The sequence below is a fragment of the Equus caballus genome, chromosome 4 (assembly GCF_041296265.1).
Source record: "Equus caballus isolate H_3958 breed thoroughbred chromosome 4, TB-T2T, whole genome shotgun sequence".
NCBI classification, from domain to species: Eukaryota; Metazoa; Chordata; class Mammalia; order Perissodactyla; family Equidae; genus Equus; species Equus caballus.
In genome coordinates, this window is record NC_091687.1 from 38,530,377 (window position 1) to 38,546,064 (window position 15,688).

Genomic DNA, 15,688 nt, shown 5'->3' on the forward strand with positions numbered 1-15,688 from the left:
ATATGAACCAGAAAAACTCACTTGCTTTAAAGAACCATTAATGTCATAATGCCAAATTTGTAACACATTCATCAAAAGTTAAACATACAGTTTTCTCTTTAAAAACTGGGTTAAACTGTGTGATTTCACTCATATGTGGAAGATGAGCACAGTATAAAGAGAACTATTTAGTGGTTACCAGGGGGAAGTGGCTGGGAGGTGGGCACAAAGGGTGAAGGAGCGCACCTATATGGAGACTGACAAATAATAATGTAGAACTGAAATTTCACAATCTTGCAAACTATCATAACCTCAATTAAAAAAAACTCAGAGAAAAGCTACAAATATCCAAGGAATAGTAATGGCAACAGACAGAATTTGAAAATTAGTTGGCCAGAGAGGCACACTAGAAACAGCAGAGATTTTCTCAGAAAGAGAATCTTAGCAATAAAATAAAAAATGCGAAGAGGTAAGAGGATAAAAACAAAAGAGTTAGAAAAATAATAGTGATAGCAGACAAAGAACCAACGTATGAATAATTGGCATCCTTGATACACTATGCCATAGGCTTTTATGAAGGCTGACACTAGAACACTGAGTAACAGAGGGAAAAGATACGTAAATATATTTTCCTAAAGTCAAGTCTAAACACTGAAAGGACACATTGAGTTCCAAGAGAAATCTGATACAAATGATCAATAATTAGAAATATCCTAGTATATTGTACTTCAGAGATTAAGAGTCCTTTGGGCATTTAGCTCCCTCCTTCACTACCACCACCACTGTCATGAAAAGAAAATCAACTATTTACACATGGATTTAAAAAAAATTACTCTTGTGCATGAACAAATGGGAAAACATATAAATAAATTCCTTAAGGTATTCCAAAAAAAAATGAGTTAAAAATGGTGGTGGTGGGATGAGGGAGTAATAGCCATGGTAAAAAGATAAGATTTAAAACACCTGAATGCAATTCAGGACAAAGCCTTCAATTATCCTACTTTAAGCCAATTCTTTTGTACAAACTTTTTCCTCCCCCGCCCCCTTCACTAGTAACTTTATTAAAGATGGTTAGAAACATGTGCTGTCATCCTGCCTCTTTTATAGTAGACTACATCTTCCTAACAGTTTTTTTATTGAGATATAATTGGCATATAATATATTAGTTTCAGGTGTACAACATAATGATATTTGTATACATTGCTAAATGATCACAATAAGTCTAGTTATTATCTGTCACCATGTACAGTTATAAAATTTTCTTGTGTTGAAGACTTTCAAGATCTACTCTCTTAGTAACTTTCAAATATGCAATACAGTAGTATTAACTATAGTCACATTACATCCTCATGACATTTTATAAGTGGAAGTTTGTACCTTTTGACCCCCCTCCTTCCCCCATTTTGCCACCCCACCCCTACTTCTGGCAACCAGCAATTTGTTCTCTGTATCTATGAGCTTCGTTATTTTGTTTTTTAGAATCCACATATAACTGAGATCATATGGTATTTGTCTCTGTCTGACTTTTTTCACTTAGCGTAACGCCCTCAAGGACCATCGATGTTGTTGCAAATGGCAAGATTGCCTAACAGCTTTTAAAGTGACATCTCACTGCTTGATTTATCCAGAACTTTCTTCCCTTATTTCCTCCATTAGTTGGCTAAGGCTACTGTAACAAAGTACCACAAACTGAGTGACTTAAAGACCAGAATTATTGTCTTACAGTTCTGGAAGCTGGAAGTTGGAGATCAAGGTGCCGACAGGGTTGATTCCTTCTGAGGGCCATGAGAGAGAATCTGTTCCATACCACTTGCCTAGCTTCTAGTGGTTTGCTGGCAGTCTTTGGCGTTCTTGGCTTACAGAAGCATCACCCCAATTTCTGCCTTCATTGTCACATGGCATTCTCCCTGTGAGTGATTGTGTCCAACCTCCCCCTTTTTATAAGGAAACTAGTCATATTAGATTAAGGCTCACCCTAATGACTTCTTTTTAACTTGACTACCTCTGCAAAGACCCTATCTTCAAATAAGGTTATATCCTGAGGTCTGTTGAGAAGGGTTAGGACTTCAACACAGGAATTTTTGAGGGACGTATTCAACCCATAACACTTCCCTACTTTTCTCTCTACACTTCCCAACTAATGGTTATAATACACTTCCCAACTTCCCAATTAATAGGTAATGTTAACTATTATTTTTTCTTTTACAGGCTCCTCTAAAAAATAGCATATGGGGAGTTATTTCAATCATCTGTATTTGTTGAATTTCAGTCTTGGACTTGGAAATACTATGGTGAGGTACGACTAACACATAAAAAGGAGCAATATGTGCAAGTTAGTTTACAATTTGGGATTGATGTCTGTAGTTTAGAGAAGATTCAGAGCAGGAGCCACTGAGTTTGTGGTAATCTGTTAGAGCAGCAATAGGAAACTAATACAGGAACCAAATGGAAATCTTTGTAGGATTGTGGTGCTGGTGTATTGCAGTGAATTTGTTTTAAGATTTGACTTAACCTTTAAAGAGTCTTTGTGGAGAAAAACTGGAAAGCCAGAATTGTTCATTGCTGATCAAAAGTCTTACCTAAAGTAGCTCTGAGAATGATAATCCAATATTCTAGTCGCATTAGGGCATGTAAGTATTTTGCTCCTTCTTTGATATAACAGATGCAGGCTAACCATAGATCAATAAGTCTAGAAATAGGAGTGTCCTCCCTTCCTTTTGGAACTGTTATTTTTTTTTGTTATAATAAACTACATTTACATCCCAGCTGAAGTTTGCTAACCAGGTAGTATTCATCAGTGATTGGGAAATAAGTTATAAAATGATTTTGCATACAGTTACTTGTTTGAATTCAGTTTTATAGATGACAGAACTGAAGTTCAGAGCAAAGAAGTGAGTTATACTGTCATACTGTCATCATTCATCTGCTATTGCTAGAACAGGTCTGAAGGCCAGAGCCTGTCTGTGCCCAGAGAAGATCCTTTTACCACCCTATGCGCTTTCTCTCTTTCTCATTATTACATTTCTCAGTCTGGCTTTGGGACCAGATTGCTTCTAGCCTTGGATAACCCTATCCATCCTCTGAAGCAGTATGGCTGATGAGAAGGTGATAGCCGTGGACAGATAACCTTTTCCCCTTTTTCCATCACTGACAAGCAGTCCCATTTTTATTAGAGCAACACAAAATGGAAAATGGTAATAGCAAACGTATAGTTTTTATTGTGTGTCAGACACTCTTGTAAACTTCTCTGAATAGTAACTTGTTTAATCCTCACCATAATTTTTTTTATGTAGTTACATTATACAGATGAGATCCTGAGGCACAAAGAGGTTACTTAACTTGCCCAAGGTCATACAGGGGCAGAGTGGGATAGGGATGGATGCCATCCTTCCCTTCTGTTTAAAAAACTATGATACTTTTTCTCAAACTTTATTTTGAAAATTTTCAAATGTCCAGAGCGTTTGAATAGTACAATGAACACCTGTATACTTACTCTCTCAACAATTATCAACATTTGCCACATTTACTTTATCTCCATTTATGTTTGTGCGTCTGATCCTTTGAACATAGTAGGCATCATGACACTTAAGCATCCTGTATTTTTAAAAAATCAGATCAGTTATATATAAGACTTCTGAATCCTTATTTTAATTTAGATATTCACTAATACAGGACTTCACGTTTAGGAGAAGCCACAAAGAAAGAGATAGGATAGTTGAAATTGTGCGAGAGAGTAAAGTTAGTTCAAATATCTAATAGCTAATTATGTGCTCAGCACTTTGCCTATATTAAGCCCCTTAATTTTCAAGACCACCCTATGACATGGGTAATCTTAGTATCCTCATTTTACAGATGTCCTCAGAGAGAGGTAACTTGCCCAAGGCCACCCAACTAATATGTAGCAGAGCCCCATATAAACCTACGCAGTTAAATAGTGGAAAAAAAATATTTTTTTTTAAATAAAGGATGCTGAAGTGTCGCGATGCCTACTACTTTCAAATGATGACACGCATAAATGGAGATAAGATAAATGTGGCAAACAAATGTTGATAATTGTTGAATCTAGAGAATAACTATATGGGTGTTCATTGTACCATTCAAATTCTCTGTACCTTTGAAAAATTTCAAAATAAATTCTAGAATGAGCTCTTTTCCACTTTGTGCCTCAGTAAATACTTTGTGGAAAAAAGTATTTAAGGATTTTTGCTAACAAACCTTACAGGCAAATCATATTTAGTAGGAAATATTTACTTGGTTATCCAACTCAAAACTATTTTTAATTTGGTTTCGTTTAGCTTTTTTTGTGTGTTTTTTCTTGACCTATAGCCCAAACCTGAAGGTTCGGAACTGAAGGTGCAAGAGAAATGCGGAAAGTGAGGGGCGGGAGAAGTGCGAGAGGTGGTCGCAGGATGTTGCCTGCGGCGGCGGCAGCCTCGTGGATTCTGGGAATTGTAGTCCCCCAGTCATCCAGGCATTCCTGTTTAGGGCCTTGGGAGAATGCGACTAAGGCTCCCAGAAGCCTCCGGTGCGGCTCGTTGGGAACGCACTTCCTGGGACGCTGAGAGGGAGACGCTGTAAGAGGCTCCTCAGTGTGGGCGAGTAAGATGACTTGGGAGTGAGAAACAGGTAGGTGTGGTCAAGAATATTCTGATTCTGGGTCTTTTGCATAAGTAGTTGAGGATTTTGTGTAAAGCCATGTCCAGGGGAATCCAGAGACATTGAAAAATGCTGACCACGTTTGTGGACGTGAAAATTTAGGAAGAGGTATTTGATAAAGCTTTAAAAAATTATTTTGTACACAGGAGTATGGAAATGTCGAGGTATCTTGGAGCAGCCCGGGCTGGGGCCTTGACCGGCCTGGTTTGCGCTGTGGAGCTGCAAGTTGCTATTTCTGAACCACGAGCTGCTGCTGGTTGTGTAATGATGACCTGCTCGCAGTTCAAACCCACTCAGTGGTGCAGGGATGGGCTTGTTCTGAGAGCGTGAACAGTTACTGTTGCGGTCTGTTTCCATTGGCTCTAACCAGAAGAGCTTGCGGTTTTTTTCCCCCCTTTTCTTTCTCTTTGCCAGCTCTGGAGCTCCTCAGGACGCAGCTCGAAGGGAGAGGAGAGGAGGGGGATCGCTGGTTGCTCAGGAACCTTGGTTTGCTTTCCTCTGGAGCCCAAGTTCTGTGTTACAGGCGTTGGAAGGGGTCCATCACTACCTTAGAGAAAGGCCAGGCATGGTGACCCCACTTAAAATGATTGCTTAGGGATCCTGGTGTGTGTTTTTAATTGTAAAACTATTTCCCTTAATTCTGGAGTGAGCGATTATGCTTGTTACCAACTCAAGAAACATATATTTAGAAAAGAACCATTTGAAATCTCTTCTGTGCAGACTGTCTCAGACAGCATTCTATGCAACGATCATAATAGGGCTAGTGATAAACGCCTCTATCCAGGAAGTTCTCAGGCGTTTACAAGTTTTCATCCTACCTATTGAGATAAATAGTATTTGAAGAAGAAATTGCTGATGCTTAAAGAAGATACATCGAAACGTATTTAAATGGCAGGTTGAACCATTGGTAGAACTGTAAACTCAAAAAGGCGTTCTAGTTGGGAATTTTAGGATACACAGTGAAGATTGCCTTTGCCTAGTTTTGTTGTCAGTGTTCCTTTAAAAAGTATAAAAGAAACATAATGAATTTCTTTTACTTCCAAGACAACTAACTACACAGTTGTTTCCTCAGCCCTCCTTATTCTTTCACTATAGTCATGAAAAGGATCTAAAAATTTCATTAAATAATAATTTATTTCCAAGACAGTAAAGTGATTTTTATCCCTATTTCTCCTATCTTCTCAAATCACAAAATGGGTTTTTTTCTTCTGTATTTTACATATAAATCATGTGTAAGTTTAAGAATAAACTGCATTTTTAAAAGAAGACTTACTGCTCATCTTTTTTGGTATAAAATTTTTTTGAGTTTGGATGATTGCTGATTATTTTTTCTAATTCCTTGTGAATTCAAATTAAGTTTTTAAAGATATATTAATTTGGGGCATTTTTACTATTTGTTTAGGCCCAGATAATCTCTACTGTCTTTTCGGATGTGCGTATATTTCTTCTAAGTTGATTAAAGTTGTTTTAGAACCATCAGTTGCCTCAAAGAGTAAGTACATCCTTTGATTATATCTTATTTCTCTTCCTTTTGCTACCATATAGCAGATGACACATTTTTCTCTTGTTCCTTGAAATAAAGTTATAGGACAGACCTCCCTTGTGAGTTCAATGATTGATGACCTCCAGTTTCTAAGAAAGCCCAAATTACAGGTAGAAAGGAGTGCTAGTGTACCATCAAGAATTATACAGCTGCTCTTACACATGTATTCTCATATAGCTATTCCTCAGAATTGTCCCTGAAAAAAGACCTAGTAATGGGTCTGTGAATTCTTAAAACCCTTCGCAGCTATTCCTGCTCCAGACTTCTTTGAACTCTATTCAGAACCACAGAACAGATATCCTTTTGAAAATATTTTTATTTGAAATTATATCTTTGATAACCTTTAATTTTGTGCCAAATTTTGGCCATCTACTTCTCTGAAAGTCATGGTGGAACAGATAGTCAAATGACAAATGTGAAGTGGTTGGTTGGAAGCAGAGTTCTTATTTGGTTTGGTTAGTAACTACTCCAAAAAGAATGCTCTATCATTATTGTTATATGGCTGTAATCATCTGTGGTTATTTGCTGAGAGGATTGAAGAAAAGATGTTCCTAGCTAAGGAAAGTAAATAAGCCTACTAACAATCATTACAAACTAAAATTTCTGACCATATTGTGTTTTACAAGGGGCTTTACTTTTCCTGATCTCATCACTGCCTTGGAGGACATTTTACAGATGAGAGAACTGATGTTCAGAGGACATAGGTGACTTATCTAGTTTGTAAATGGTAGGCTATGACTGGCATTTGGGTATTCGATTGCCTGGACTACAATACCAAGCTGCCTCTCAGGTGGAAACAACAAGCCCAAATATAAATACAAGTATAATAAATTGTTTAGCTTTGATAGGCAAACATTATTTTGATATATTAACCCCCCTTAATGAAGAGGAGTATATCCAATATGTCACATACCTATTAAGTTGAAAACACAAGAATCAACATAGTCATAATTGATTGAGTCCCTAACCACTGTGAAAGTTAACTAGTGTTGCCAAACTTACATATGATTTTCTAGAAGCATAGTCTGTATGTAAATGCCTGGGAATGACCTCATCTTTCTTGGGAACTTCCTGGGGGAAGAAAATGAACTTTGTTTTAAAATAAAGGGAATGACTTTGGCCAATAAAGAGTAGAAAGCAGAGGCATAGTCTAGAAGCAGCTCACAGGCTTCAGAACACAGGATATGAATGAATGAAATGAATGGAACTGATAATAGAGCAAATCTATAATTTTCTCCCTGTATCCTGACCATATTCATATGGACCTTTTGTTTGTTTGTTCATCCATTTAACAAATAATTGAGTGCCTTCTGTGTGCCTGAGTGAATAGAACAGAGGGCTCTCTGTCCTCCAGGAATTCACAGTCTGGTGGGAAAGAGAAACACTGAACAAGGAATTAGAAACATAATCACTGCTACTAAAGAAAAAGTACAAAGGTGCTACCAGAGCATATAACTAGAAAGACAAGTACGTCTTGGTTTAGCAAACAATGGAATAGGATTAAGAAAGTTCTTGCAGGAAGAACAGCGTGAGGAAAAGCCTTTAGCCAAAATAAGTGGAAAATTTGAGAAGTTTAAAGAAAAGCAGTATGGCTGTGTAGACTATAGTGCGTAAGGTAGGAGAGTGATACATAAGGAGATTGAGAATTTGGCAGGAACTAGATGATGAGATTTGAAACTTTGGAGACCATGAGAAAGATGTGAAACTTTAGAAACTTGAGGGAAATGGGAAGCCACTGAATCTTCAGAAATGTAGTGAAATGATCAGATTTGCATTTGAAAAAAATTATTCTGGATTCAAAATTAATTGGCATAGCATAAGAGTAGAGGTCTTTTTGCCCTCCCAGTATGGACAGATCCTAACCTGAGAGTCAGCATTATCTTTCACTGTTAAATCAATAAACATATTCCTTCTCCCAGCTATCCCTATAAAATGTTACTTCATCCATCTAGTGCGATATGTGACTTATTAGATCTTATGTATGTGGAGTTAAGAACAGGGCATAAAAAGTAAAGCAGCCGAAAAAAGTTACAAAGGGCAAGCATGTTAATTCCAGCACCAAGGTTGAAATTTAGCTAAAGAATTGAAGTTAATAGTGTTTCCCTTCTGAAAAACACCATGGTATCCTTGTTGGCTCTATAAATAGGACTGAGGATTAGTCTCTGGGATCAGAGCTAAGAATGCTTCAACAAAAGCAAGTTCAGGGGACTGATATAACACTTGTATTGATAAATTTGAACACGCTTGATACTTAAATAAATATTGACCCACTTCTGTTCATTAGTGTTGTTTGATAGTCTATAGGCTGACTAGAGGAATTAATTATTTAGTTAATTTATTATTTATTATTAATTATTAATAATAAAGTCATTCATCCTGATCTTATTCCATTTGCATTGTAGGAATCAGTGGTACAGGGCAGCTTGAGTGGAGAAATCTCAGTTATGTTGATCCTCCAAGTGTTTGTCCCCTACTTCTGAAAGCAAGAAGGAATTGTGATTGGGTTAGGATTCTGAGTGGCTTATATGAAGGCGTTCTGAAGCTTTAAAAGAAATAGAGGGAACCTGTTTCTTATATCTTCACAACTTTGATCAAATCATCGGTCTTTTATTGCTCAGTCTTTCTCTAACCTTGGATGATACTTTTATGAACAGGTACCTTGTTGGTTCACTTTGCATAATACCTAACAACAATCACTTGATATGTAGTAGTCATACAACTAACTTGCTATCAGCATTTTGAGTTCTCATAAAACAACATATTCTTTCCCTCAGTCTGACTGTTAATACATTGGGGCAAGGTCCAGATCTTAGTGGCCTCAGTATCCCTCTAGGGCCTAACAGAGTGTTTTGCATGTGCTATATACTCAGTAAAAACATGTTGAATGAATGATTGTTTAGTAATGGCTACTTTCTTGTCCATTGTGCATTATCAATGGCCTGCCTTTGTGAGTTACTGTTTTATTCAAATATTCTTAGAATGACTTGTGTGCAAGGCACTGTACAAGTTGTTCACAGTGTATGGGGAAGAGAGGTGACTGAGCACAACCCAACAGGAAGCTGAATTCTGGAGCTTGACATCATCAGTAGCCTTTTTAGTGTAAACTTCCTAAAACTTGCACCAGAGTTTTCGTTGCTGGACCAAGGTGGTTGGTTGCTAAAATTAAGCAAGATAAGTTTTTCCCCAGTTTGCATGAAAAAAATAAATTGGGACTATAATTCCTGTGTTTTGTTTTCATCCATAACACTTTCTTAAGCAATTTCTACTTCTGGTAATATTGACAAAAGACAATATGATAAACAAATAGTTGACTGATGTTAATGATGAAACTTAGAACTAAATTATGCTTAACCTGAGAACTTTAAAAAATGGTCACTTGTGCTTAAACTCTGATTTTATATTATGCTGTATATATGTGTGTATATAAGTATGTACACACACCTATATATTTTCTGCTAGTAAAATTTTTCTTAGTTTATATGATTGGATTAAATATACAAATACATAAAGAACATTGTGCCCTCCTATTCGAACACATTTGATCACAGTTTCTTAGCATTTTGGCATTCTTTCTGACCCCTGAACTCCTGGGAATGCTATGCCACTATTTCAACAGATGATATTTGACTCTGCAAAGGAAGACAGATTCTCTAAACATGTACCCTATCCAGAAATAAGAATATTCTCAACTTTACCCATTTGTCATGGTCTGACTAAAAGAAGTAAATGTACTACCTTATTAGTCTGTCCTGTTGCCTCATAGGGAGCATGGTAGAAGGCAGAGAAAATACATTTGAGTGGTGTTTGGAAAGTGAGTTTCAAACTCTCCAAAGAAATTAAAGCTGAATAAGATACTGGTTTTTATAGTTTGTCATCTACAGAAAAAGGGATGAGAGAAAGGCCTGGCTACTTTTTTCTTTTCCTCTTAATTGCATTGATAGAGATAGGTTGCCATTACTTCAGAAATCTTTGCCTTCATCTTAAATGAGCAGTAATAGTATAACCAATAGCCAATAGTATAATAACCTGAAAAGCACACAAATTATCTTGAATCAACCAGGAAGTAGTTAGCAGAATGACGTCAGAGACATTTGTTCTCTTCTTTTCATTTGACTAACTCATTGGAGAGGAGTCCATTTACATTTTGTAATTTTCCAGTGTGCCTAGTATATACGATTGAGATGTTTGCCTTCTTATTTTACATTTATTCAGCAAATGCTCTTTGAACTGCTCTAGTATGCCAAGCACTGAGCTAGTCCCTGATGCTAAGATGTCAACACTTGCATTGCACTTACAACATGGCAGACGTGTTTTAAGCACTTGACATTATAATTAACTCATTGCATACTTAGAACAACCAACCCTGCGAGGTAGGCACTGTTATTTTTCCCATTTTACAGATGAGGAAAATGAGGCACAGAGAAGTTCTGTCACTGACCCAAAGTCACTCGGCTAGTAAGTGAGGAAATGTGGATTAGAACCCAAGCAGTCTGGCTCAGTTGAGTGCCCTCAACCACTCTCCTGTCCCCCAGCGCTGCTTTTCCTACACCTGTGTCTCTTTATGAGCCACCTTCCTCTCTGCTGTCTGCTAGCCTCATTTTACATTTGTATGAGCATTTGAGGCTGAATTTGTGTTGTTTGTAGTTGATAGGTGATGAGTGCTCTAAACCTATATATTTTGAGTGCCTGACACATGAAAATGCTTGATATATGTGTATTGAATGAGTGATTATTGACAACCAAGAGAATTTCAAATGTGATGTTAAGAGAATTTGAAATTATTATAGTTGTTCCTCAGATTCACTGTGAATAAAAATACTCATGTCTGAAGACTTCAGTTGTTATATAACCCAGTCAGTGGGAACCAAGCGTGTGTGTGTACCTCTGCTCTGAGGTCACATGCACATGTGTTTATATACATTATTGTACATAGAGAAGAAACAAGGGACAGAATTTCCCTCTTCTCATTGACATCATTAGTTGTGTTGCCAATCAGCACCACCCTTCCTGCTTTGCTCTCCTATTGTCCCCTCATGATTTGTCCTCTTGTGTATCACCCCTTAGTCTGGCTGACAGTACTGCACAAGCCTGCCTACCATGGGCTGTCGGGATGTCCATGCAGCCACAGTCCTCTCCTTCCTGTGTGGAATTGCCTCGGTAGCAGGCCTCTTTGCAGGGACTCTGCTTCCCAACTGGAGAAAATTACGACTGATCACGTTCAACAGAAACGAGAAGAACCTGACAGTTTACACAGGCCTGTGGGTGAAATGTGCCCGGTATGATGGGAGCAGTGACTGCCTGATGTACGATGCTACTTGGTACTCATCAGTTGACCAGCTGGACCTGCGAGTCCTCCAGTTTGCCCTGCCCCTCAGCATTCTGATTGCCATGGGTGCCCTGTTGCTCTGCCTGATTGGAATGTGTAACACCGCCTTCAGGTCCTCAGTGCCCAACATCAAACTGGCCAAGTGTCTGGTCAATAGTGCAGGCTGCCATCTGGTGGCCGGACTGCTGTTTTTCCTGGCTGGTACTGTGAGCCTCTCCCCATCCATCTGGGTCATCTTCTATAACATCCATCTGAACAAGAAGTTTGAGCCAGTCTTTACATTTGACTATGCAGTTTATGTCACTATTGCTAGTGCTGGGGGCCTTTTTATGACTTCCCTTTTGCTGTTTATTTGGTATTGTGCATGCAAGTCTTTGCCTTCTCCTTTCTGGCAACCACTGTACTCCCATCCTCCCAGTATGCATACTTACTCACAGCCCTATTCAGCACGCTCCCGCCTTTCTGCCATTGAAATTGACATTCCAGTAGTTTCACATACCACCTGATGGGGAAATAGTTGTTAAAGAAAACTTGTATCCTCATTTTTCCCTTGTGCAAGGAACTGTTTTGGACCTATAATATGTTTTGCTTTGTTTCTGACCAGTCAATGAAGCCAAGTTTGTATGTCCCGGTAGAATGCAGTGCTGCTAGTTTTTATGAAAAGTAAACTATTTTAAATGTGAATCATTCCTTTTATCTTGCTTCTTATGCTAGAAGGATTTTTAACCTCCATATTAATATCTCATCAGTTCTTCAAGTACGAAGGACCTTTGTCTCAATTGAGGTGATTTAGGGCAACATGGTAAAGTAAAAAATGATGACTAAGAGAAGCTGTTATATATGATCTTTATGAATATTTTAGAACTTGTCCTTTTTCCGTAATACCTTAAACTGGGCAAAAAAATAGCAATTTCAAATATAAGAAATTTCCTGCAGGTAAGGGTAATATTTTAACAGTAGTCAGTCTACCAGCTTAAGGCTGTAACTTTTCCTACTTCTGTCTCGGGGCTGATTGTATTGAATAGAGTTTGGTATTTTGAAGATTACTTTCTTTTGTGAGTTCCTTGTCTTCTACCTCATGCCAGTGTTTAAAAATAAAATGCATTTTAAATGATATCAGAAAGAATATGCCTAACATTTTAAATGTCTATTAGTATGAATAACATTTAACATAATTTTAAAAGTTCATGATTCTATAAATGTATTATTGGAGTTAAAAATGTGCCATGTGATGGATTGGTGCTTCCTCTGAGGCAGAAAACCTTTATTCCAGGTGTCATCCACCAAGTGGTACTCATGCCCATGTATAATCTCTTAGTAACTAAGAGAAAGAAATAAGGAGGCCCAAGTGGTTTGTTTTCCTTTAGACAGTGGTAGGGAACAAACATCTCTTCTTCAGTGACAACATCAGAAATTCACTCTGATGACTGCCTTTTGAGTGATGGGTGAAGTAAGGTATGGCTTCCCCATGACCATATTTCACACTTAATTCAGTTCCCACTCCCATCACTGATTCTATCTTTGCCCAACATTTTAGTAGGTGCTATAGAAGATACATAAAAAGTATGAGATCTGGTCCCATCCACTAAGAAATTTTAATTTAATAGAGAAGATCAACTGTTATCTGACAATTAAGGAACAGTCTGACTTCGTTGGCAGCTAGTCTTAACTTCTCAATCATTGATCCAGGAGTTTATTTCAGCCAGAGATGTGGCTTTGTGGCAGACAGGCTTATTGTATAATACCAGCAATATTCTGGAACCTAGAAATTCAATTCATTCGATCCTTTAGAGCACCTACCTTAGTTTAGACACTGTAATAACACTGTCAGATTCATGACAGTGGGTGAAAGTGGTAGAGAGACTTAATTGTTCCCTTTTCACCTCTGAAGGTATGTGTTGAAGAGGGAGGGGTATTTAAAATCTCTCTTCTAACAGGCTAACGTTTAGATGAAACCATGTTAACACTGAGATGAATGCTTAGAAATTCAGGGATAATGAGTCTTCACCCTTATGAATTTGAGCTGCTTACTTACTTATTATAATTTGCTACACATTACTACTATGTTCATAAGGATTTTGTTTTATTAACCATTATAAATTTCACAGCTGGTTGCATGATAAACAGATTATTATGCCTCTTTGCAAATCTGAGTATGATTCTGATACTTCTGTGGATGTGAGTGATGCTTTTTTTCTAATTCCAACACTAGTTTATGTATATAGCAAATAAATCCAGTTATGTAATTTTTAAATGCCATCAGTAGAAAGCATGCAAGACTATGGTTTTTTAGTTATAGCTTCCAGTTCCCTTCAGTTCCATTCTTTTTAACTCTTCTTGGATGTAGCTGAATCCTGATCATTCCAAAACAATGGCAGGTAGAATTTTGAGATTAATATTAATTCCCCCTTTGCTAATGAATTTCAGTTCCCTCTCTCACTAAATTTGTCCAGAAGTGTCAAGAATTCCACCATCCACCTGTTCTTTACCTAAACAATGTTAAAGAAAAGTAGACTCAGCCATTAATATTGCTGGACAGTTTTTAGTCCATGGGATCATAAATATAAATGTTAAGTTTTTCCTACCAGAATCTTTTGGATTCTTTTCATAATTTTTGGCCTCAAATTACTATTTATTATGGATTCACTAGACAAAAGAAACAGCTGTTTCCCCTGTTGTCTTTAATATTTCAGATTTTCTATCAGTAGCTATTCTTCAAAGCCATCAAAGGAAAGCAAGTATTTACATTTCTTTTTAGTAACTTTTGAGCACTCATCAGGCTCATTGTGATGGGGGACATCTTTTTTTGTTGTTACGAACTGTTAATGTTAAGGGCCTTTTATAGAAGCCAGCTTGGAAAACAACCTTAAATGTCATATGATGCACCAGATATGGTTTATCCAGCCGTGGGAGAAAAAAACCATGAGTTTACTTTACTTGTAAATATACACTATAATAGATAATATGTTTGCTGTAAACTGCATTGTAAAACCTCGATAAAAGTGCACTGTATTTCTTGATGTTTATTAAAAGATGTATTTTTACAAGTTTCTGTTTCTATCATTATTTTCCTTAATGTTTTAAGGTGAAATATTTTGAAAAATGTTTCCCAAATATATGTAAATTGAAAAAGACGCAGCCTCATTTAAAGCTTTATAGAGTAGCAGTTGGAAAGGAATGGAAAAACATATATTTGTTATTCCAGAAGCATCAAGACCCTTCATTCATTTCTAAGAATGGTCCTAGGAGTTCACTGGGCTGTTTTAACGTTCCACAGAAAAGCTCTGAATGAAGTCAATGTGCCAGATTTGCCTCGTCATTGGAGTTTTCTAATGGTCTGTGATCTTGGAGATTGGGAGTTTTCAAATGGTTAAGTAGGAGGACTTTTCCTTACTCTTTGGAACTTGAGTTGCCAGGAGAAGTTGTCCTGACAGGTAAGTCACCTTAAAATTTCTGAAACGTGGGATGAGCTTTAGTTTTTTGAATAGTTCTCACATGCACTCCTCACTGAACCCACAGATCTATAATAGTACATTAGATGGCAGAGTCATATGTTGCACTGGAAATTAAAGCTGCGTCAGGCTGGGCATCCCCATCTGATTACACTAAAGCACCACAGTCCAGAGTCTGCCCCTCAGTTGGGCAGGTTCACTGAGGGGGACTAAATGCAAGAGAATCCCTTCGTGCTAACCAAATTCACGAGACTCAATTACCAAGCAGAAATGGGAAATACAGATTATTTGCAACCATTATACCAGACTAATTTTTAAAAATACATGATGCACAGAGCCCTTTAGAGAAAAGATTGATTCCAGTTCTTGGGTAGGGAAAGTAAAAGATGAGCCCAGCACTTCTTGTTCCTTAAGAAGGTAAGGAGATGCTCAAAGAATGATGAGGGCTTATCAAATTACCCAGGAGCCATCTTAAAGAGGTTCCCACTGGCCAAATCTGGGACAATCTGAGCATCAAGGTAAATAATAGTAGTGGGTCATAACCCATTGAATAAGCCAAAAATTCGTGTGTCCATAGTGATATAAATAAATGGGAGAAAGAAAAGCTATTTCTTAGAGTAAAAACCAAGTAATATATAAAAAAAGATGGAATTAGCAAAACATCAGTGGAATTAAAACTTGTCAGTGAAAGTTTAATGAAAAACAGTATATTTACTTAGTCTGAAAGTACTG

General features: G+C 37.4%; 1 protein-coding gene across 6 annotated transcripts; it reads left to right on the forward strand.

Moving 5' to 3' along the window:
• Window positions 1-4,430: 4,430 nt before the first annotated feature.
• CLDN12 (claudin 12) lies at window positions 4,431-14,551 on the forward strand. 6 transcript variants are annotated; one of them, XM_070264240.1, is made up of 4 exons: window positions 4,466-4,605; window positions 5,050-5,238; window positions 6,038-6,127; window positions 11,243-14,551. In XM_070264240.1, exon 4 carries the CDS (start codon window positions 11,276-11,278, stop codon window positions 12,008-12,010), a length of 735 nt encoding a protein of 244 aa, XP_070120341.1. In that variant the 5' UTR covers window positions 4,466-4,605; window positions 5,050-5,238; window positions 6,038-6,127; window positions 11,243-11,275; the 3' UTR covers window positions 12,011-14,551. The 6 variants fall into 6 exon arrangements, with proteins under 6 accessions (XP_005609241.1, XP_014594489.1, XP_070120341.1 ...); XM_005609184.4 differs by lacking the exon at window positions 5,050-5,238 and having other exon boundaries at window positions 4,431-4,605; XM_070264242.1 differs by lacking the exon at window positions 5,050-5,238 and having other exon boundaries at window positions 8,581-14,551.
• The last annotated feature ends 1,137 nt before the right edge of the window (window positions 14,552-15,688 follow it).